Source organism: Psammomys obesus, unplaced genomic scaffold (assembly GCF_907164565.1).
Source record: "Psammomys obesus unplaced genomic scaffold, mPsaObe1.curated_primary_1811, whole genome shotgun sequence".
Classification (NCBI taxonomy): domain Eukaryota; kingdom Metazoa; phylum Chordata; class Mammalia; order Rodentia; family Muridae; genus Psammomys; species Psammomys obesus.
This window is the reverse complement of record NW_026592666.1, coordinates 9742202-9766277: the sequence shown is the minus strand read 5'-3', so window position 1 is coordinate 9766277 and position 24076 is coordinate 9742202. Positions and strand designations below refer to the sequence as shown.

The following is a 24076-nucleotide window of genomic DNA, read 5'->3' as shown; positions in this document are numbered from 1 at the left end:
AGATAGATAGATAGATAGATAGATAGATAGATAGATAGATAGATAGAGATGGAGAGATGGAGAGATAGATATAGACTCATAGATGATAGATACATGGATAGATACACAAAGGCAGAGAATTACATATTATATATGTGATATATACTAAACAATATATTATATTGCATATTTTAATATATGTGTGCATATAATATACAATATATTGCATATATAATACATGAAATTATTTTATATATAATATTGTGTATATATAATAAATATAATATTGTATATATAATACATGAAATTATATATTGTTATATGTAATATAACATACCATATACAATATATATTATGGCTTCAATGTTTCTTAGAAGTAGAGTTTTAGGTGAAGACACTGATCAGTTGGGGGTGGGAGGACCATAAGAGTATCACTTACACCCCATTGGGCTCAAGATGACCCCAAAAATGATTGTCAGTTGGCAGGCTTTCACACAGCATGACACAGCAGGAGGAGTGCTGTTCTGGCCGTGCTCCCACACAGATGGCCATCAGCTCCCAGGCCAGTCCTGACTGAGAACACAGTCTGAGTGCCAGGACAGGTGGCTCAGAATGGATGCAGTGAATTTACACCTTCATCAAGAGATCATGGAATCAGATCATCAAGGAACTGTCTGGCCGACGGGCCTGGGAGCCCTCCCTACATCATAAGGGATGGATGGCATGTCCCATGAGCAGCCTTCCGTGGAATGACAGCCTCTATCCACCCTGCCTCCTGGCTCCTCATCCACTTAGGGTCATTCCTTCCCACTCTGCACATTGTGAGAATGGCTAACTGATCAGTGTCTTCATCTAAAATGTTTTATTTACAAAGAGATGTTTCTTAAGCCATAATTTCTGTTAGAAATAATCTAAATTGCCATCCCCTTAATTTAATTATCTCTTCTGCTGTGCTGAGAACCTCTTGGGATTCCACTAAGCCCAGAAAGAACATAACAAGGGCCCAGGGATGGTGACCTCACAAATCCAACCTACTATCTTTTTAATCACATTAGCACTCTCTAAGTCAAAGCTGGCGCTCCCACCACGTGTTTGTAATGCAGCGTAACTTGCTGGGATGACCCCTCAGATTGTTTCTTCATTGTTATCAAACATTTTCCTAATGTGATTTTTAGCATGTAGGCATTACTTTTTTTAAAGTCAGACACTGTTAGCAAAAGAAGAAAAATTTAAAAAACTATCCATCACCATCTTCTCCAGAAACATGAACTAGCACTCAGCATTTTAGACTTATGTCTTCAAGATCTTTAAGTACTGAAGATTTATTTCTGTAAGACCCTCCCCCCATACACAGGAAACCACATCCCGAGCTCCTGCCACTTAGAGAAGCCCTTCCCTTCACACACAGCATTTGTCAGTCACCCACTGCTAGGAACAAATTCACCACAGAAACAGCTCTCAGAACCAGCCCTTTAAGCAGTTGGGGCAGGTTTGAGAGGGGAAATTCAGCGGCTCCTCCAATGAGCACTCAAGAAAAGCAGCTTAGTCTGAGAACCCAACAACCAAGCCCTCCAGCGTGTGCTAACGTCCTACAGGACGTGGATTGCTATGAGGTTCTGCTGTGGTTGGAAAAGAAGATGCAGTTGGGCCTGCTGGTGGCAGTGGGGATGGCCGGTGGCGGTCAGTGGCAGCCATGGTGGGATGCTGCCTGTTTTGAAGGTGCGGCCACAGGCTTTAGTCAGAGGAGTAAATTGTAGATGCGAAGGAAAGCAAGGAGTCCGGGATGACTCTAAGACTGGGATCCTGGGAGGCATGGTGTCGCCTGGAACAGAGGGCAGGAGCTGAAACTGTGCAGAGGAACTCAGGATGCCTGCTAGGACTTAAAGGGACTATGCATGTAGGATGTAAAGAGGTTATGGGGAGCTCAGAGAATCCTAAGGAAAGACAAAAACAGGGTAAAGCTGGACAGTAGAAGATACTTAAATCCAGGGGCTGGGTAAAATCCTAAGAGTGAGAGAAACAGACTGAGAAAGAACACTCCAACACGAAGAGAAAGAAATAAGGAAGAATCAGCCAAGAAGCCCACAAAGGAGTCCATGGCCAGCAAGCAACCAAATCCTGTCAGCCCTACCTAACTCCTTTTCCCACCTGCCACACCAGGTTCCAATGCTAACCCCTCAGCAAAGCAGGCAGAGAGACAGACTCACAAGGGCTCCTGTTTTTCACGAGGACACCAAGCAGAGAGACCCTAAGAAACTGCCGCCGTCAAGAAGCAGGAGGAGGGTGGCAAAGCCAGGGCCCTGGAGCAGGTCTCCAACTGCAAGTTCTATGCTCATTTCATTACTGAATATTTTTTCAAAACGACCAAGAATCCTGCAAAATCACCATGGAAACACGAGACTGTCTCATCCCCTGGTGCAGAAGACGGGGCAGCGGGAGGCGGTTATGCGGCATCCACAGACGCAGTAAATCTCTCTGCTAGTCTCAGCACAAATGGCAGTGGTCCCAACCACACAAAGGAAGAATGCCTTGTACTTCTCAAAGGCTCCCACACATGCTCCGAGGGCACTCTGTTCGGCTGGGGGTCCGTGAGCAGGCACATCTAGTTCCTCATGGCCCCACTACCTCTGTGGACACCAGACAACCTCACCCCACCTCTGGTGGGTCCAGGGAATCATTTACTTCAAACAAACAAGCAGCCAGCACAGGGCTGCTCTGTCAGAAGGCACATCTTACACAGGCCAGTAAGCGCAGCCTCCCCTCCTGGCTATCCACCCCAGAGGGAGCCTGCACGCTAACTTCCCAGTCTCCAGGAGCAGTCCTTGGCTCCAGAGCTATCAGCTCCATCTCAGACCACACTCACCTACACTGTCCTGAGTGAAATGCCGGCTCTGTTCACACTTCCGGGGGCCGCTCCCAGAGAGCTTGGTGTGGATGCCAGTTACTGTCTTTATTACAGCCTGTGGTTTACAGAGCCAGGTTCTTCTGCTTCCTCTCTACCTGTGAGTGCCTGCAGGTCAGTAGCATGACCAATGCACCTCTGTATTCTGCATGGGTGTATAGAATTACACCCACGGAACAATGTGCAGAAAAGGAAGTTTGGTGGGAACTTAACAGAGTGCCAAGGAGCAAGCAAAAGGCCACCGGAAACTCATCTGCTCCCCTTGAAGGCCTGCGATGAAAGGAGGAAGGGCGCTGAAGGTGGAGAGCCCGGCTCCACAAGCACAGTGAGGGAGCCTGGGGCCTGAGTCTGGGTGTGGGACAGGAAGGGCCCAGGAGAGGAGGTCACCCACAGCGGGAGTCTGGGCTGCAGGCCACCTCCAAAAAGGTGTTAAAGTCAAAAATGGCCTTGGGAATCAAGACAGATGGGCTCTCAATCCCAACTCTTCCCATGTGGCTTTAGATGAGGTGATTGTCTCTGAACCTTGTCTTATACATGGTTGGGAGCCACCATATGACTGCTGGGAATTGAACTCAGAACCTCTGGAGGAGTAGCCAGTGCTCTTAACCTCTGTCCGGGCCATCTCTCCAGTCCAAACTTTGAGCCTTATACAAAGCACTGGAAGACTGGCTTCACCTTGATGAAGAGGGTAAAAGAACACTGAGCTCTGCTGGCCACAGACCTCAAATGGGCTGGGCCAGCGCCTGACTCTTAACACAGCTAGACCCAGAAGGAAAAGATGGCTTGGGCTTGAAGTATCCCCATGTCTATCAACATGGACCTCTGCTCATGCTCTTTGGAGGGCCTGCTGAAACAGATGTCCACCTGCACATGTGTTGTGGACATCTTCCCAAAGGCTTGCCTCAGAGAAGCTTCTCAGACCTCAGCTTCCACAGGTCACCCACCTTTCTAGGAGCACCTCGTGCCCTGGCTCTCCACAGGACTGAGCTACAGTCAGCAGTCATGGACCACTGACAAAACATTGTTATTACAAGGACTTGAGGTCTCCTCTCAGGATCTCTCCAAGTTGAGTCACAGGAGACGTGGGAGAAAGCAGAAGGGAAACTTTGGACACTTAAAAGTTGAGAAAGCAAGGAAGAAAAGCATCACTTACATAGGCCAGTCTAACCTTTAGATCTTACCTGTCAAGGACAAAGTCCTCTGCTAAGTCCAAGTCCAAGACCATGGGTTATGAAGGGCAATTTGGTTAAGCCAAGTCTATCAGTTAAGACAATCCTGTCCAAGGTAGACCAGGCAGCCAAGATTAGAAATCTATGAAGCTGCCCATTGGGAAGAAGTGAATCTTCAGGGAGCTATGGCTTTAAGTCTGTGCTCTCTGCCTTCCGCAGCTCAGGTCCCCAACATAACCCTCTTCAAGTTTTTCTCAAAATTCTCCAGACTTCCAGATCTAGGACCCTTTAGGTCTTATAATGCTCCCGTTCCTCCAATTCTGTTCTCCCAGGCAGGGCCTTGGGCATCTCGGCTGGCAGGCACATTTACCCTTCAGGCCTCACTCTCTCACACCTCTGTAGGTGCCATTAGGATTTTCCTATTTGGTACATTCTGTATACCTTGCCAGCTAATTATCAGCTCCAAGGAAGGCCCTTTGCTCACTGCTATGCTTTCAAGCCTTGGGGCATCACCATTCACTAAAGAAGTAGCGAACTTCCTCAGACTGCCATCAGCCAAGGAACGAAGACTGGACACTTAACTCTGGCATGTGCTCAAATACCAAGCATGCATGGGCAGAAGCTGCTGAGGGTGCACTGTGTCACCTCTCAGGACAGAGGGACAGTGACTTCACTTGTAAGGATCTAAAGGGGAAGTAACACACCGCACAGCTGTTCCACCTAACACTAAGTGTGTCACAGGGCTCTGACCTGGAGTGCCCAGTGATGTCAACTGTCATCTCAGGGCTGAGCAAGGGCAGAAAAGAAATCAGCAGTGCCACAGCTGGGCCATGAGAACAGATGCCAGCCCCTCAGCAGCAATTTACCCCAGACACTGGGTACCCCATTTAACAACGAGAGGCAAAGCCAACATCAATTCTGCAAGACAGTTAAGAGCCAAAGAATAGGAGTCCCCAGTTCAAGATCCCAGCTATCATGCAGAAAGTGGGTTCAAGGTCAAATCCATGCCAAGCTTATCCAAAAGCGTGGGTAAACAATGCTCTCTCGGAGGGCTGAGGAGGTTAGAGGTTAGCAGACAACAGCTCATGGCTTGCAACATGGGCTTCATAAATGGAGATGGTGAGGCCCAAGTAGAGGCACAGGGGATCTTGGGAACCCTGCCAACAGCCTGCAGTTCTAAGAAATTCATAACGAACAGGAAGTAGTACATTCCCCCAGATAATGTCTATTCTATCCCTTAAATTCTCAACCTCTTACTTAACCTATTGCTTTAACTTTTTTGGACTTCTTTTTATTTTGGGTGTACGGGTGTTTCGGCTGCATGTGCTGTGTGCCCACTAAGGACAGAAGGCATTGAACCCCCCGGGCCTAGAGTTACAGATGGTTGTGCGCTGCCACGTGGGTGCTGAGAACTGAATCTGGGTCCTCTGGAAGAGCATACTGCGCTCTTAAGCTCAGGGTCATCTCTCTGGCCCTGATCCTACTGCTCTTCAGAAGAACTTTCTGTAATTTTCGCTTGGAAGCTGAAGCAGGTGCGATCTGGGGCTGCAGGAGCGTTAAGTAACGGCTGGCCAGTGCAGCGACAGGCAGCTTTGCAGAGGGAGCGCTGCCCAGGGGCGCCGGCGGCTCTGTGGTAAGACAAGCAGACTGTCTACGGCAACACACAACGCAGTACCGCGCGCTCCCCACCTTCTCACCACAGCAGCTCCAACACCTGTGGTAATAACTAGCCCTCACCAGAGGCCGCCTGAAGTCTGGAGAGCTGCTCAGCTCACCAGCTCAGGGGAAAGCACATGTGTGCCTGGTGAACCCCATGGCACTGCCCTCTTCCAGGGCCTTCCAGGGCTGAGGGACAGTAGAGGAAAAGCCAACGGTGAGGAGGTGACAGGGCAACGTGGAAGCCCCCAAGCACTCACTTCCCTGTTCAAGGAGCATGCGGCGGGATGAAAGAAAAGCACGGACTCTGCAGCCCGTCCGGCAGGTAGTCCAGCCCCAAACTTCAGAGTGCTCGTACCACAGTGGGAGCTCCTGGCTTTGGGGGTGCAAGGTGCTGGGGCAGGGGTAGAGGCACACTCCAGTCAGGGTTGGTGAAGCCGTGTTTATTACTCCGCTCTCTGTTTTCCACATAGGTTTGCCAAACAACTGAGGGCAAATGACAAATATTTTGCTCTTAAAAATGCTGCAGTGGTGTGATCACCCCCACAGACACATCCTACAATGCTGATGAACTCACACCCACGATAAGAGGGCAGGTATGGTGAGCAGTTCCCACCTCTGGCAGCAAAAGGTCATAGGCCAGAGCATCCTACCCAGGGTGCACTTAGAATTAAATAAAAGGCCAAAATCTGGTGACTCTTCTCACTTATTTCTCCTCTTTGTTGAATACAGTTTTTCATCAAGTGGGACTGGGACTATGCCGTCACACTCTTTCACTTCCTGAGTCAGAGGGTGTTTCACAATATTTGGTCTAATCACTTCAGTGTCTCGCCCCAAGTGTTCCAGGATGTTTTCCACAGCACTTGTTGGGGCATAAAAATCCACCAAGAAATACCTGCAACAAGAGAGAAATGGATGAGTTCCTGCATCTGAATCCAAACATTCCTGCTTTGGTCAGTGGTGCAACTTTTACTCTTTGCCGGGAGATCACTATCCCACACTTCTGCTCAGCTTCAAGTGCAGCGGGCACAACCAGTCTCCTTCCAGACGGCATTTCTCATTGCATCCCTGTAAAAAGTAGCCTGAACCACCTGTATGGCATCTAAAGGCTGTGAACCAGGCACACGGAAATAACACAAAGTAGCTGTGAGATTGTATACTTAGAATGCTCTACCCCACCAACACGGATGGATCGGAAACCATCTGCTGGTTCTTCTTGTGGAAACACTGGTTAGGTGGTCTTCAGTAACATAAGCAAGTAAGTTAACAAAATCTCATGGCAGTTCCTGAGACAAACTTCCAGAAAAGTGGGCATGGAGAGGACTTTCTAAAAATCCTATAACTAACATTTCACCAAGTGACAGAAATCTGTATACCCCCCATCCCAAAACAAGGAGCCACGTGTACCAGATACCTCCTCATTCAGACCTTGAAGAGAAGGGTTGACTGTACCTTAGTTTCCAAAATGCCTTCATACCTCTTCAACATCTTGTGAAGATGGAGGGCAGTAGAAACCTGTGTGTATCCGTTGAGTAAATGGAAGAAGAGGACACGAAGCTGCATGTTGGTCTGGGCCTAGCATCATTTTCTAGAGCGTTGTTTCCTATACATCACTTCTTTCAATCCAATGTGAAGAATAACAGATTCAGGCTATCCTCAGCTCACCCTTCTACCATGCAGCCACTGTGAGGACCAGACACATCAGGTCTTTTGACTCCCAGATACATGAAGCCTCTGACAACTTTGGAACTAAAAAAATGTTACAGAATTATAGGCTGTGATAGACAGGAAATATGGGCCAACCCCTTCACTGTAGGAAAGGACAACCAGAAAGATCTACTGCAGGCCATAGTGTAAGCTGGAGGGCAGGCTCTAGACTGCAGCTCACGGATATGTCATCTCTCACCAGCATCACTGGCCCTCTGGAGGCTTCTTGATGATAAAGCAACGACTTGGAGGTCTTTAAAATGGGCTGTGGTTTGGCTTCCAGGAGGCCCCATCGATACCAAACCCTATGACCTTTACCCTTTAATTCACCTTCACCAGTCTTCCAATCCTTTGGCAACCAAACCCAAACAAGAGCTCTGGCCAAACTGCAAGTGGGTTTGTGGCCACATCCACAGCGTGTGACTGTCATTTCAAGCTTATCACTTTGCTGATCTGTGCCTCAGGCTGACTTGGGCAAAGAGTGTTTCTACTCCCCTGGCTCATTACACCATGGAAATTTCCACGAAAAGGAAAACACCCAACAGAGAAGGGGAAAGTAGCTCAGAGATGGGCAGATATACTGTATTCACTTCTCCTTGAAAGCCGAACCTCCTCCTCCTCTTCCTCCCTAGGAACCAAGCTAACCTTCTTCTACCATGAAGGAGCCAAGCAGAGGTCTAGGGCATACCCAACCTGTGTGCCTGAATGGCCAGCCTGTCCACATGACTCCCACACAGAAACGGAGCTGCATGGTTCCTGGTTGCTTCCACTCAGTGTTTTTTTTTTTTTCCTTAACAATTTATCTAAGCAACTATAAACAAATGTGTATTGCAGATAAACCTCAGAAGGCTGAAGCAATCAGGCACACAAGGCTTCTTCAGCCTTCTAGAACAGTCGTTTGGCAACTGATATAAAAAAGTCACCAAGGTTTGGCGTTAGAAGTTCAGGCTTCTACAACTTCCGTAAGACTCCCACTCCTGTCAGGCTACAGCAATCCACACCCAGCTGTGGGCCATAGACAACAGAGCACTGAGAAAGACACTCTCTGTCTCTCTCTCTCTCTCTCTCTTTCTCTCTCAGTCCCTCTCTCACACAGCTGTCACAGCTGTGTCGCCTACACAGAGCTGTGTGGACAGTTTCTGAGGCCAGCATGTTGTCTTTTTCCTGACAGCCTATGAAGACAGAGCGCTGACACGTGCGCTGAGAAGAGAGCTCTGGAGACTGTCATCAGCTCCCACACACTACTACAGGCTCCACAGCCAGAGCCACAGAAGGTGAGCAGAATGAGGCTAAAAGAGAAACGGAGCCTTCAAGAAAATCAGACTGTGCCTTCACCCTGCTCTGAAGGGAAAGATAAGGACTGCAGCGCCACAATGGCACAACCGTGTCGGTGTGCTGTACTCACCAACTTAGGCAGAAGCAAAGCACCAAATAGGTCTCTTATCTCCACCCATCTCACCATGAGTTTCTCACTCAAGTAGAATGATTCAGAACTATGACTCCTCTGTGCCGACAGGCCTAGAAGAAGACATTCTAATAAAATAATAAAATACTCCAGTTTGTTAGTTTCCATTCCCTATTTTTATCTTAATCAGTAATTGAACCAGTAAGTAGAGAGATCATTTTGGAGAAATCAGTGCAATAATCTAAAATCTAATTACACTACATTTTCAATCACGTGCTGCACACACAGGAGAAAACACCACACACCAGGTTGTAAGCAGCCCTATGGCAGCCTTGACCGCAGAACCCAGCAGTGTTTACATTGAAAGGTCTGCTTCCTGCGTGTGCTTCTAATTACGGAACCTTCTCATCTGCAGGGCTGACATCTGCTCTCCCCAAGTATCTCCCTTCTCTACAGAGATGCATATCAACACCACAGAAGTGGAAGTGAGGCGCTTGCTGCTGCCAAGCCAGGAGAGGTGGGGCCAAAGCAGGTTGAGGACACTAAAGCACACCTCATTACAGATGCAACATTCAGAAGCCAGACAGCAGTGAGCTGGCGGCTTACAGCACTTTACCACCACAGAACTCCACGGCATGGACCAGGGCCCCGGTCATCTGAAAGGAACAGAGAAATGGCTCCGCAGGACAGGCCATGCCCCAACTTGGAATACCGCTCCCACGCTGGCTCCCTGCATAGCAATGCTCTCCCAGGGAACCAGTTTCCAGCTCCGCCTCTCCTCGAAGGCTAGCCCTAGCCCTACAACAGCATGAGGTCAAAAGTCTGAGCAAGGCTACAGCACTGCCCACGGCTGAGGCCCCAGCCCCATGACTATAGGTGTTAGGCAGAAAGGCTTCCTGGTAGTGTTCTTGGAGATGAGGGCTGCATTCTTTTCCAGTTCCACTTGTCTGAACCCACAAGAAGAGCTTGCTTAAACTAGAGTGATATTGTTTGTCACTGTCCCTCAGACACCCTCCCCTTCCCAAAGGCAGACAGTGGAATTTTCCAGAGTGCTCAGTGGCTCCCAGTGGGTGGGGGAGTTTGGGAGGGGTGAGGCTCTGCAACCCCAGAGCATCTTGGAACCCTCTGCAGACAAGAAGCGATTTGTGTGATGTTTGGTCCTAGACTGCCTTGGTTAAACCTTTCTGATCTCAGTTTTCACAAGAGAGCGGACTATTCACCTTAATGCCAAAGGCTGTCCACACACAAACCCTGCTTCCTTTTCTATCTGGTGGCTCTCAAGCCTTTTAACAACAAGTAATTCTAGAAATTGTGGGGATGTGTCGCTTGAAAGAAACCTTCAAGAGAACAGTATCCCTTACCCCAAACAAGCTGTAAAGTACCTACACACAAAAATGGGGCCAGGGCACCGGCCTTGACTTGATGCCGGCAAGAAAAGAACACGGAAATGTTAACCAACAGGAAAGCTACAGAGGAGAATCAATCTCCTCTAGAGAGGGCTCCAGCGCTCTCCGAGTAAGCATGCTAGAGACACATTCAGAGAGCAAGTCAGTAAAATTCCACTGATTCCCCACACAGCTGGCTATTTTGATCACTCCTCTTAGCCGTAAATAGAAGGTGCCTTGCACATACCCAGGGGAGCTTTGCCATAAGTACCTACCCAAATTTAAAGACAGCACTCCATTCACAACTAATTAAAGGACATGGAAGCGAGTCCAGCCTCCTGGTCCTCACAGGCCACCCGAGGCTCACAAGCTCAGCCCTGAGAGCTCACCCATCTTCTACAGTTGCCCCTGCAGCTTAGAGGTCACTCTTCACCCAGCCCCATCTAGTGGAAAGAGCTTCACCGGGTGTGGAGCCTGCGAGTGAGACTGGCCACCTGTCTGCAGTGGAACACCGCTGGGCGTCAGGAAGACACTTGCCCTCTTTTAGCAAGGGTCCACTGCAGTGTGACAGCAAGGGATACCTACACAGGCCTCCAGGTGAGCATGTGAAGGCACAAGGAGAGGCCATTCCGTAGGCCTGAAAAGGACAAGAGCAAACCCAGAGCAAAGGGTGATTGTAGGCTTGGCTATGTCCAGCAGCTCCAAGCTGTACTGATGGCCTCTAGGCCCTGCCCAGTGGCAACAGGTGGTAACTGAAGCCCAGGCTTCCACTGGGAAAGCTGATCCAGGAGACCCGGAGTTCCCAACTCCTCCCACGGGGCCCAGGCAGTGGAGGGATCTGTTCCACCCTGCTGTTCCCAAGATCATGCCCTGGCAGCCAGCTGACTTGGGACATGGCTGCCTTAGAAAAATCATACAGACAAAAGCTACAGGTGTCTGAGACCTTGTCTTCATCCCTGATAAGAGTAGCCAGACCAGGCTCCAACTGCAGCCAGGTGGAACACACCAGAACATTTTTCACAAAGACGGTCCTCAGCTGAGCATGAACACCCCCCCCCGATGCCAGCCCCCCCAGACGGTGAGTGAGTAGCTGTGGACTGGTCTGGGAATTTCACCATCAAGCTGCTGCAGTGAGCAAACAAGTCCCCAGGAACGGATCAGCAGGCAATCTCTGTAATACACCTGCTTCTCAGGTAGGGTCTGACCAAGTTAGTATTTGGAATGATGACATTTTTGATTTTTGGCATAAACTGGTTATAAACTTGGCATTATGAATAAATAATAACATCAAAACATTTCTGAAGCATACCCCCACTCTGGGGAGACAGTCCAGCTAACCTGAGCAGTGAAAGCTTTCCCCACGTGAGCAGGCTACACCCACTGTCTTCTTTCAGCCTGCTTGGCCTCCATGCAGCCAGGGCCCAATATGGGGAAGTAGGCTAGAGCGTGGCTGTGGCAGGGACACCAGCACCCATGGCAAGCCAAGAGTCAGAATCACCTAAGACCTGCGGATGCCGACTCCTAGAACACATGCTCACAGCTCCGTATGAGACAGCTGCGTATGGGTTCTCAGGGGGCATCGAGCCAATCAACGAGCTAAACACACTGACTCATGCATATGGCATCAGCACCTTTCCCAATTACGAGTGCGTGTCACAACCTCCAGGGCTGCCGAAATGAACCAAAGCTTCAGATGCTAAACCAGCATCCAATAAGCCACCCTTGGCCATTTTCAAACAGTGCACTGTCTGTGGTGTGCCATGGGTGCAGCGCCTTCTTGATTACCCACATCACACATGAGCAGTCTGTCAAACGGAGAAAATGACGACTACAAAGAAGGCAGGCATCTAGAAGCCTTTACTCAGGCAATTCTACATGTACTAGCCCTCACACACTCGTTTACCAAAAGCCACTGTGGAACACATTCATGACTGCAGAGAAATAAAACATCATGGTTGGGCCAGGAAGATGGCTCAGGAGTGGAAGGCCTTGCACGCAACCTTCACTGCCAGAGTTCAATTCCTAGATCCACAAGTGGCAAGAGAGAGCCAACTCTCAAGAGCTAGCCTTTGACCTCTACACATGTGGCCTACAGGCCTGCACATTTACACACACACACACACACACACACACACGCACACACGCACACACGCACACACATCATGCTCACACAAAACGATGAGCACCCCTTACTGAAGGGCTTTTCAGCATTTATATGGCAATGTCTCTAGAGAGATGGGTCACATAAGACGCCCCACATGCAACTGATGTCACACACAGTTTGTTTGCTTCAGCATTCCTGTAAATTGGTATCCAGACATAGCATTTTGAAAACAGCCTCAAACAGATAAATGCTGGTGATGACTTTTCTCAGCAGCACAAGTCTAAAACCTGAATGCCGCCGCCTGACAACACAAGACACCCACTTCTATGCTCACACACAAACACATACCTAGTACGCTTCCAATATGGCGGCCTTCGAATACCAATGGCCGATGTTGGGGTTGGCTGGTGCTATGTATTTTAATTACTGGCCCCCAAGATCCTGTCCCTGCTCAGAAGAGCACATTCTCACACACACCTGTCTTTGTTGTGTAAACCTTGCTTCCCCTAATTTAAAGCTGATTGGTTGATTAAAAATTCTGAAGCTTGGGACCTGGCAGAAGAAAGGGGGAAGGAGATGGGGATTTGCAGGCTGGGGTTGAAGAACCACCCGGAGAAAAGGAAGACAGGACAGGAGAAGAAGGTAAGGGCCAGGCGCCGTGGGTTAGCGTGGGGAAGGAGCAGGGCTGGATCATCGTGGATGGAGGACGTGGAGAACATTAATTATTTTGGACCATGGGCGGGAGGTAGCTCCAGACTGGGGCTGGGAGGAAAAGTTAGTTTAGAGGGTTATTATCTGCAATGCTCCACGTAAAGGCTATTTTATAAAGTACAACAGCTATGTCTGTGTTTTTAATTGATTGATAGTGGGTTAGGAAATAGCACCGTAATAATTATAGCCTAATAATAAACATTTACTAGGCCACACCACTTAAATTTACACAAGGGGCACAAAGAACGGAAGTGAGACCCTTGGTGAGGACTGTGCACCTGGCCAGGACCCTGAGGGCAGGGCAGGCACTGACAGCGTGCTGGCAGGAGCATATGCTCCATCCGCAGAGAGCAGCAGTACGTGCCACTCGCTCCTGCTTCCCGTGGACGCCTGCAGCCAGGAGAGTTCAATCAGCCGCTCTCAAAGGGGAGGCTTGCTCAGGCGAGGAGGAGCAGCGGCCAGGCAGCTGGCTAGGGGAGACGTTCACGTTAAAGACATGCCAGCGAAAAACAACTCCTGTTGACAGGCAGGGGCACTCAGACTGGATGCCCCACCACCCCGAATGGACGAGGACAGACCCATGTTCAGCGCCTTTCCTGTAAGAGGAGTTAACTGACCCCGCACAGGCTGCAGGCAAAGACCTCCTGACAGGCAAAGCCACAGCAGTTCGTGACTAAGTTTTAAAACTAGAACTGAAGAATGTGCACCTAGACTGACACACATGCACACATATGCACACGCACGCACCCTCCACCCTCATTGTTATTGCGACTGTGGAAGAAGCCCAGCACTGGCACTTCCTGTTTCCTAGCAACGCCGGGCAATCTGGCGAGGCCCTCTCCAGAAGCCAAACACAAAACAAAGTGAGGCCATGAGGATGTCTGCAGCATGTGCCACATTCCCAAGGAGGGTTTAAAGGCAGCTCTAGCCGAGACCCCTGCACACCTGACCCAGCGCACGGCTGCACATTCTCCCTCCATTCCCAACACAACTCAGATATGAGACTTGGAGTCAGCGCCGGGGCTGCCGGGGAGATGCTGTTGTTCTGCTCTGTCCTGCCTGCACTGCTTTTGTATGTTATACCTGAAGGACACCCAACACACTGGGACCGATGGGCATGGTGACACCTTTCCTATGCCTGCAGCCAGCCCTGGAGAACTTACCCGCCTCTTCTGTGCTTCTGATTGTGGCTGGTGATCCTGTAAGGAAGCGCTCGCTCGCCCAGGTTTTCCAGGTCCCTCACTATGGCTCCTCGCTCCATCAGGAATTCGATGGTACGCTTCAAAGCAGCAGCAGTGTCTGGCTGTTTTTTATTTTCATTTTTAAAGAGAAGAAATAAAAAAAAAAATCACAATCAATATGAAAACTGAATGATTACGTCCATACTGCTGGAGACCGCCAGGTAGAAGCAAGTGAAACTGGCTGTAGCTAACTCAGATAAAATGAATTACAGCAAAAGGCTTTTAAGATAGAAGACAGCTCACAGATACACAGGACAAAGAGTTCAGGGGCCAACGCAGCTCCATTGAACCGGGGGGCAGGAACTAACAAATGGCTAGGCCCAATCCGTGCCAGTCACTGGCAGGGCACCTGAGCACTGTACCAACCACAGCCAGGTGGGAAAGGGGCTGAATCCCAAAAGAAAACTGGGAGATCAGAACCAGAAGGCAAAGGTAAGATCCAAGCTGTACCCTCCATGGCGCTTAAGATCTAACAGAGTTTTACAGAGAACAGGTAAGGAGACCAGACGGCACAAAAGGACAGTGGCACAGACAAACGTACTCATATGTGCCCTTGTGTAGGTGGGTGCAGAGCCCAGGGCCTGCAGTAACCTCTGCTCTCACCTTCCGCAATCCTCCCCAAGTACACAAGCACAGATGAGAGTACACACACACCACACGTGCACACACCACTGCACACACCATACGACACAAAGAAATATCCTTTTTAAAAAAGGAATTCATCAAGCCGGGTGTGGTGACACGCCTATGATCCCAGCACTCAGGGAACCAGAGGCAGGCGGATCTCTGTGAGTTTGAGGCCAGCCTGGTCTACAAAGTGAGTCCAGGACAGCCAAGCTACACTGAGAAACCCTGTCTCAGAAAACCAGATAACTAGCTAGCTAGCTAGCTAGCTAGGGATGGATGGATGGATGGATGGATGGATGGATGGATGGATGGATGGAATTTTATCATATCTGTCAAAAAAAAAAGAACGTGAGAATGGCTGCCTCACATCTAACATGAAGGCAGCTTAAAACAAACACATTCTTTCACTTTGTGTGGAACTCAAGGCATGAACTGCGTGACTGGACTTACTTGTTTGGCTGTGATTTCAAATTAGTCAGTAGTTTAAAGAAAGGCGGAGGCTGGCGAGGCGGCTCAGTGGCTAAGGGAACTCAGAACCCAACCTGAGCTCAATCTCCGGGACCCACATGGTAGACACAAAGAGCTGACTCACATGAGTTACCCTCTGACCTCTGCATGCACACTGTGGAAAGGGAGCCCACACTCATACACACTAAACACGTAATTTTTGTAAAGAGACTACAAGAGAAATAAACGATTTTTGGTTACTAAGGTTGTTCAGTATTTTTCATACACTTTATCTCAACATAAAGCAGCCTCCCCAAGGATGGGGCCCTTAAAACTTTGCTTTGTCGAATTAAGTTTTATGGGCATGCAGCCAGCTCACGAATTTGAAGTGTTTGTGGCTGTTTGTGCTTAAAGCAAATTTGTAGTTACAACAGAGAGCAGAGGGCCCCAGACCTGACCATTATTATGTAGCCAATCTCTGTTCTGCACTCTCAAGGGTTGAGGAAGCCGCAGGGCCTCGGTCCACTCACCCTAAATGCACAACTCCCAGCCTGTGACTAGTGTCCTGTGGACTCCCAGCGACACCTGTATGAGCAGATATGTGTGGCTCAGTGGTTCTGCTACACAGCGCTAGGTCACCCAACAATTCAGTGTTTCACAGTTCTCCCGACACGCTCAACTGGTGAGCTGGTGCTGTCTCTGACTTTTAGTTTGTTTTTGTTTTGTTGGAGACAGGATCTTACTCTGTAGCCCAGGCTAGACTAGAACGCACAGGTAGTTCTAGCCTCAAGTTTATGGTAGTCCTCCTGCTTCAGCCTCCCAATGCTGGGATTACAAAAATAAGCCACCATGCCTAGAAAGCACGCTAAATTTTAATCTTTCACAGTTGATTTGCATATACTTTGTAATAGGAAATGATAGAACTGTTATCTATTTTTCGTATCCTGCACATTTTTTTCTCATTCCCCATAGTTGTGAGCCTTAACTGATGGCTAAGATGCTGAACACTTTTTGAAACGTTTTCTGGCCATTTGTATTTGTACCTTTGAAAACTGCTCAGTTTACTGGGTCATTTGCTGATAACAGCTGGGGGTAGTGTTTTCATCTCTGCAGCTCTCCATACAATCTAGACATTAGCCCACCTGACTCAGCTGGTGGAGACGGTCTCCCGTTCTGCAGGCTGAATCTGTACCATGCTTAGGGCTCCCATTCCTTTTAATTTCATGTGATCACATTTGCCAACTCCTGAGCTCTTAAGTCTTTTTTTCTGGAAAGTTCTTGCCTGTGTCTACATTCTGAAGCACCTGTCCTTAATATCCCCTTAGCAATTCATTGGTGGTTTATATTATAGTCTTTTATCCACTTTGGGTTTTTTGGTTTGGTTTGTTTTTGTTTTTGTTTTTTGTGCAAGATTAAAGACAGGGATCTGATTTCATTCTTCTGCATGCTGGATAATCAGTTTTCCCAAGTAAAAATTTTGTGAAGAAGCTTCCATTTTCCCAGTATATGTTTTTTTTAACATCTGTGTCAAGAATTAGGTTGCTGTAATTGTGTTGGCTTATTTCTGGGTTCTCTTCCAATTGTTTTGGGTCTATTCAAATCTGTTTTTCTGCCTGTAACATACTGTCTTTGTCACTATAGCTCTGTAGTATAATTTTAGCAAAAGTATACTTTCTGCTTAGGATTGATTTGGCTAGAGATGGTCTTGTATTTGCCATATGGATTTCAGGTTGTTTTTGTTTGTTTTTTCCCTCCCAGTTGCAAGAGTTCTTTTGATAGGGACTCCACTGAACCCACCGACCACTTTCAGTAACATCACCATTTTTTACCATGTTAATCCTGGTGATCCATGGGCATGAAAAAATCTACCATCTTCTACTGTTGCTTTCAATTTCTTTCTTTGGTGTCTTAAATTTTCTATCTATGTGGTTAGGCTTCTTCCTGTAGTTTTTGCTGTTATTGTTATGTATTAAGTTCTTTCCTACCAAGTTCTAATTGGCAAATAGAGAAGTATTGATTTTTGTGTGGATTCTGTATCCTGACACTTTCCTAAAGTACATTCCAGTCCCCAAAGCTTTCAGGTGGAACGCACACAGTGCCTTACATACAGGATCACGTCATGAACAAACAGGACAATGTGACTTCTGTCCTAAGTATCCTTGTAGCTTCCTGCTCTTTCCTAGTGCTCTAAGAAAGAGGGCAAGCACTTCAAAGAAAACCTGTCTCATTTCAATGGTAGGAAACACTTGGTTTTTCTCACGTCAGTGTAATGTTGACGTACACTCACTGCAGTCTTTATCATGAGATCATGCTCCTTCTGCCTGTTCGCTCTGAACTTCTGTCAAAACGTTGGTAACAGCCTTTTCTGCATCTTCACCATGATTACATGATGTCTGCTCTTAAGTTTGCTTCTACTGTGAATAAAACCCATAGATTCACGTATGTTGCACCTACAACCCTGGTAAAAAACCAGCTTGGTAGTGATGTGTTTTCTTTTTGAAGTGTTCTTGAATTCAGTTTGAAAACGTTAAGATTTTTACAGTTATATTTACCAGAGAAAATGGTCTGTAATTTTTCTCTTTGTTCTGTCCCTGTGCAGTGTTGGTAGCAGGGCAGAACTAGCTTCACAAAACGAGTTCCTTCCCTAGGTACTCTGCAGAACAGGCTGAGGATTATTACTGTCGGTCTTCCTTGAAAGTCTGACAAACAGTCCCATGGCGCTGGGAGAACATGTTTTCTGACCTGATGGACAAACTGTTCTGTAAATCCTGTTAAAAGCCTACGGTATGATTCCCGCTGACGTTCGCTGACTGAGTTTGGAAGACCTACATGAAGTTAACAGTGGAGCACCAAAGTCTCTTGTCACTATTGTAAAAGAACTTTAGTGTTTGTGTCAAGAAACTGGGAGCCCACGACTTAGCACACAGATACTTACAACTGTTCCCTCAGTAGTAATTTCTTTCTTGTCACGATTCTGCTACGAGACTAGCTATGCCAGCTTCTATTCAACCTCCATTTTCTGGGTAAGGTGACTTTTACCCTTTGACTCAGTTTCCTGGTATCTTTGCCAGTGAAGTGTTTGTTTGTTTGTTTGTTTGTTTGTTTTGTTTTTAAGGCAACAGTTTCTTTTTTTTTAAACCAAAGCATTAGGGTTTTTTGTTTGGTTGTTGTTGTTGTTGTTTACCCCCCAAGGCTAGGTTTCTGTGTAGCTCTGGCTGTCCTGGACTCACTTCGTAGTCCAGGCTGGCCTTGAACTCACAGAGATCCATCTTCCTCTGCCTCCTTGCTGGGGCTTGTTTTCTAATCCAGTTAGTCTACAACTTTTAACTGGTGAGTTCAGGCTATTTCCAATGTTCCACGAATTGCCCATGGCTGTTTTCTTCCTCCCCTGTTGGCTTACTGTGTCGGGTGTGATGCATCCCTTCCATTATGTTCATGCATTATGTTCCCTACTGCCATTTGGAAGGAAGCGGCTGACATCACAAACACACCGCTGTGATGGTAGTCCCAGTAAGTGCAACAGACGGAAAGGTAACGTCTGATTCAACCCTGCAAGATTCACAGTCCAGGCATACCAAATGGTCACTCTGCAAAACTCACACTCATTTACGGTATGCAGCAACAGCGCCCACCAACCTTCACAGAGTGAGTGAGGGGGAGGAGAGAGGTGTGTGTGCACATCTTGGCCATCAGCAATGGAGACAGCACAAACAGAATTTCTCAAGAGTGTGCAAATTCCCTGGTACTAGAAATCAAAGTCAAGCCTTTTGAAGTCGTCATTTTGAGGAAATCAGGAACAACCAAATATTATTTCTTCAGGCTCAAAATATTTACCTGGAAACATTGTTTTCTTTCCTCAGACAAGTATGTCCAAGATGCTCACTGTGAAATCCACCCCCGAGGGACAGGCGAGGGGAGTGAAGCAGGGTCCCACTCTCGAAGTGCTACCGAGGAGGAAACAATCACCAGCAAGTCGCCGATAAAGCTCTGACAGCACACACGTGAAGAGAAACAGCGGCGAAGGAGCCCAGAGGAGCATCCAGTCAGGGAAAGCAGACTTCAGTGTCAACGTGCTCACAGCAGGTCTGGATGGACAGTGGGCCAGGAGAGCAGCGAGACTGACCGAAGTGCAAATGTGGGTACATCGATGTGAAGTGTGTTTCAGACAGGCAGGAGCCACTAAGTTGTTCTCCACTTGTTGCAGTGTTCTGTCTATAGTTTCAGTTTTTTCAGAACTTACCTACGACCCCAGTAAAAATGGAAGATTTCTGGGGAGCCATCCGGCGGTGATCTGGCAGTGCTTATTAGCTTAAAAAGTTCATACGTAATATTCCATAACCACTTCAATAACATGCTCTACATAATCCATCATACCCACATACAAGAATTTAACTATAAAGAAGATTACCACAAAGTTCACAATACAGTGTACGAGTGAAACTGGTTTCTTCTGAATAACAGATGGGCTCAACAAATTATTTTCACTAAATTTGAAAAAGATGTTTTTATATAAGCATTACACTATGCTATTGATTTTTACTAGCTGACACGTTTTATTCATCCGTCCATTCATTTGCTCACTTGTTCATTCATTCATTCAGTACTGTGTGCACACTCGTGGGCACACGCATGCCACAGTCCCCATCCGGACAACCTGCAGGAACTGGCTCTTTCCTTCCACTGGAGATCCTTCCCCACTGTGCCTCCTCACCAGCCAATAAAATATTTCAATAATAAAGATACACTTAATAAAAAACATACATGCATTTTTTTTTCAAATTAAGTTCTATGTGCACACACAGGGAAAGAATGAAAAACGTCTACAGTATTTCCCAGCTAACAAAGGAGAGGACCTACACTTGTTTACTTTGACATTATGCTTTATTAACTACTGTTTTGGAATAAGCAATAAAAAGCTGTCACAGAAACAAGCTTTTGAAGACCAATGGACACGGAGTGATACTTAGGTATGGGTCAATGTGTCTCCACACGTGCATGCAATGTGCAGTTCTCAGATCTGAGCAGGTCCCATCCAACACCTAGACTGCCACTTCTCGGTGTTGGCTAATCTGAAATGGAGCTACATTTCTTAGTCACTCACTTCACCTCCTGCAGTCTGCACCCATTACCCACTTCTCCTGACCCTCTTGAGGACAGTCAGTCTGTTCTTTACCTCTGTGGGGCCAACTTACTCATCTTCTTCAAAAGTCAACAGGTGCTGTCTCATCCCCTCGTGCCTGCATCACCCTGTGCAAATGACAGGCGTTCACCCTTTTTATGGCCGAGTCTCTCACTGTGTGTGCATGCTCTCTATGACCCACTCAGGCTCTGATGGACTCACAGGAAGATGCTGTTCCCTGTCGAGAATAAACACTGCTGGAACGCTGGTTTCTGTTAAATACACTGATTTCATCCTTCAGACTCAGCCCACAAGTGGGCTTGCTGTATCACACAGCAGTTCTGCTTAGTGTTTGTGAACCTAGAGCATTTTCCTTAATGGCCACACCAGAACAAAACTTCTTTGGGAACAAGTTCAGTTCACTTTTTTGAGGGAGTGCACACAGGGGAATGGTAAGTGTAGTTTGTGAATTCTGTGAATCCTAGGTCTATCCCTGACAACGTAAACACTCACTGATCCCACCAGTCACACAGGTTTCCAGTAATAATCACCAGAGGCAGATAGACGGCTTCCGGGTTTCTCAGAGCCTTGCGGGCTTGTTGCTCTAAAACCTGTGGCTGTTACAACCATGGCTGTCTCTTGGGGAAGCAGAGGAACTGGACTCAGGAGGAGCTGGGGATCGCTAGCGTAGAATCAGATCAGAACAGAGAGCTATAACCAACACCACAAGTGTGTCCATGATACTGTGATCAGCGAAGCCAAGGTAGTGAAGAAAACAATACTGGCTGGGCTGCTAGAAACGGGGGCTGGAGACCTAGGAAATAAATGAAAATGTGCTCCTTGGGATGTATGATAAAAATTAAAAGAATGTAAGAGAATGGAATGGAAAAAAAAGAGGAACAAAGTCCGCTAATAGGCCAGAGGCTAACAAGGTCCACACAGGTCACTGTCACACCAAAACCAGGGCCTAGGGATAGAGCTGGTGAGCTTCATCCTGTCAGTGAGTGGGCAGGGAATGGCTCACTCTGCAAATAGCCAGACAACTGCAAAGCAGTTTCAGCAACAAGGTAGGCAGGACACTATTAAATCTTAAACTAGACTTAGCTATCCAAGAGGCCTGAAGCTGGTCCATGCTGACAACCCCAGCACTATAGGATTCAAGTGGATGATTTAAAAAACTGACCCACAGAACAGGGAAGTTAGCTGCCAGTTGCTTGTCTGCACAGACTAATATTTACTCTGTAATATTCAACTGTGATGTGGGTTAGTCCTTTGGTCAACTTTTTTTTCTGGAGCCTCAAGTCCAAGATTATCATTCTGATATATTTTAAGAACCTAACATTTCTTTTACAATGAGTTGAGGGGAAGGCAGGCAGCATCACACCCCTCAACAGCTACCAACTGAGCTTCAGAAATAAAGGCACCTGTGCACCAGGTAACGACACACCTGTAACGCCAGCCCTTGGAAGAGGGAGCAAGAAGTCATCCCTGGCTACAAAGGGAATTTGAAGCCAGTCTGGGCTACAAAACACCCTGTGTGGAGTAAGGAGAAAAGACGTTTCCATCTCTCCCACATATGTCAATTCAAATTTCAACTGACACAGAGATTCAAAAGTCCTGGGCCTGAAGTGTTTTCTATCTCACCAGGTGCAAAGGTGAGACCTGCAGTCTACCAGGAACCTAGCTCCTCTGCGCCCTAGAAATAACTCGCTGCAGCTTTTAAGGAGCTCGAAGGCAAACCCTTTCCTTTCTTCACTTATCTCTGTGCTTGTCTACGGGGTGTGCAGGCATTTGTCAGCAATTTCGGAGTCAGTTTTCTCCTTCCACCTGTATGTGGCTTCCAAGGATCCCACTCAGGTCCCCCGGCTTGCACAGACAGCGGTTACCTTCTGAGCCATCCTGAAATCCCCAAAGAACTTTTCACTTTATTGTAATGAACTCACAAATGTAGACGCCATACTACCAGGTTAAGGTAGCCACTTAAACAAACACTTGCCTAGAGTCAAAGTCTCAATGAACTTCTACAGTCACAATGGTCATTATGAAGGATGGAGTTTCACTTGGGACTCTACCCTTTCACTATCAATTATATTTTTATTCACTTACCCGCTACAAAATGATAAAAAGCATTAAGAACTGAAACCAGAAAAACAATTAGTTTTATATTGTCTTTCATGATGCATGCCTGTCCTTCCTTATTACCTGTTACTTTCCCCTGTTCTCCTTTCTACATGCTATCCTGTGCCTACACTCTCCTTGGTCTCCTTTCTACGCCATACTGTACCCATACTTAGAGCTGTTTATATATATACATATATACACATGTATATACATCACAGACTAGGATCTGCAGGAGGGAGAACACAAACCTTTTGGAGGAGGTCTGGTTAGCCTCATCTAGACACAGAGATCTTCTCTAACTCTAATTTAAAGAGCAAATCTTTTTCTTGTGGTAATACTAGCCTCCCTGAAAGTGAAGTGAAGAACTACAGTCCCAATGGGTAGCTCCTACTTCCACCAGGAAACAAGACCAAAACTCTGTGTTTATTATTCTGAAACAATTCCAAACCCAAGACCTTCTTGCTGGGTCCATTTCTATCCTCCCCCCCTAACCCCCATCCCTTTCCAGATGAATAAAGGATGGGAAACAAAAAGACAGGCAGGAGTCCTGGTTACCATGGCAGCAAGTAAATGAATTGCCACAGCTCCCTAAATGGAAGATGAGAGCAGGGATTGGGTGGCGATTACCAAGGGGAAGTCTTGTTGATGGTGGTCTCTGTGACAATCTAGCCCCCACCTTTACTGGCTAGCTCAATCTCTTCACACACAGAGGACAGCTCCAAGTTCCAGGGATGCCATGGAAGGTTTGGATCAACAAAGGATTTTGACAGCATGGACAAAGGATTCATAAGGAAATTATAGTTAGGTCCTGTGCATCTTCTGCATGTCAGGACAAATGTTCAGAAAAATACCAATTAGATCACTGGCTTAAGAGAAATGTTCTTTCCCTTTTTTTTTTTTTTTTTAACCAAGATTACTGACTCAGAAACAGGCTTTGGTAAAGGACTCAGATTTCACATCTTGCTGAGGACAGAATATAAGAGCACCATCAACTGGACCATGGCAGCAGTGCTCAAGTTCAAGTGACGGAAGGAAGGTGCTTAATGGATTCTTCTACCATGAAAAGCAGGGCAAGGCAAAGTTTATAAAAGCACCACAGAATTAAAGGAATAAAATTGTCCCTGAGATTCAGCCATTTATGAGAAGTGTGCCTTTCTTCAGTAATCCCGTGAGTATTCCACTAGTATAATCCGACGGTGCCTTTTCCTAACCTAAACCTCTTCAAGCTCTCATCTTACCCTCACATCCCTGGACATGAGAAGTTGGGACACAGTATATGTTCAACACACACTGATGACTATGCAAGTCGAGGAGCCAAGAAGTGAAACTTACTATTTGATAAGTAAGAAAACAAGTAAACTTACTATTTGATCCAAGAGAGGAAGAAACTAAATAGTCAGAAAATATAAGAAATAAGATCTTCACTGTGAAGAAGAAATCCTATTTTTTTGGAAGGCAGAAACGTACAACAAAGCAAAAATGCACATCCTTACTCAGAACCAG

The 24076-nt window shown here is 47.0% G+C and overlaps 1 protein-coding gene across 1 annotated transcript in view; it reads right to left on the bottom strand.

Annotated features, from left to right (window-relative positions):
- Nucleotides 1-6134: 6134 nt before the first annotated feature.
- The window catches only part of Mrps6 (mitochondrial ribosomal protein S6), a 50828-nt gene continuing 32886 nt past the window's right edge, over nucleotides 6135-24076 (bottom strand). The window contains exons 3-4 of the mRNA XM_055614844.1: nucleotides 14182-14321; nucleotides 6135-6601 (exon numbers count right to left, since the gene is read on the bottom strand). Of these exons, the coding sequence (XP_055470819.1) occupies nucleotides 6409-6601; nucleotides 14182-14321 (333 nt within the window). The 3' untranslated portion in view covers nucleotides 6135-6408. The remainder of the gene's footprint in view (nucleotides 6602-14181; nucleotides 14322-24076) is intronic.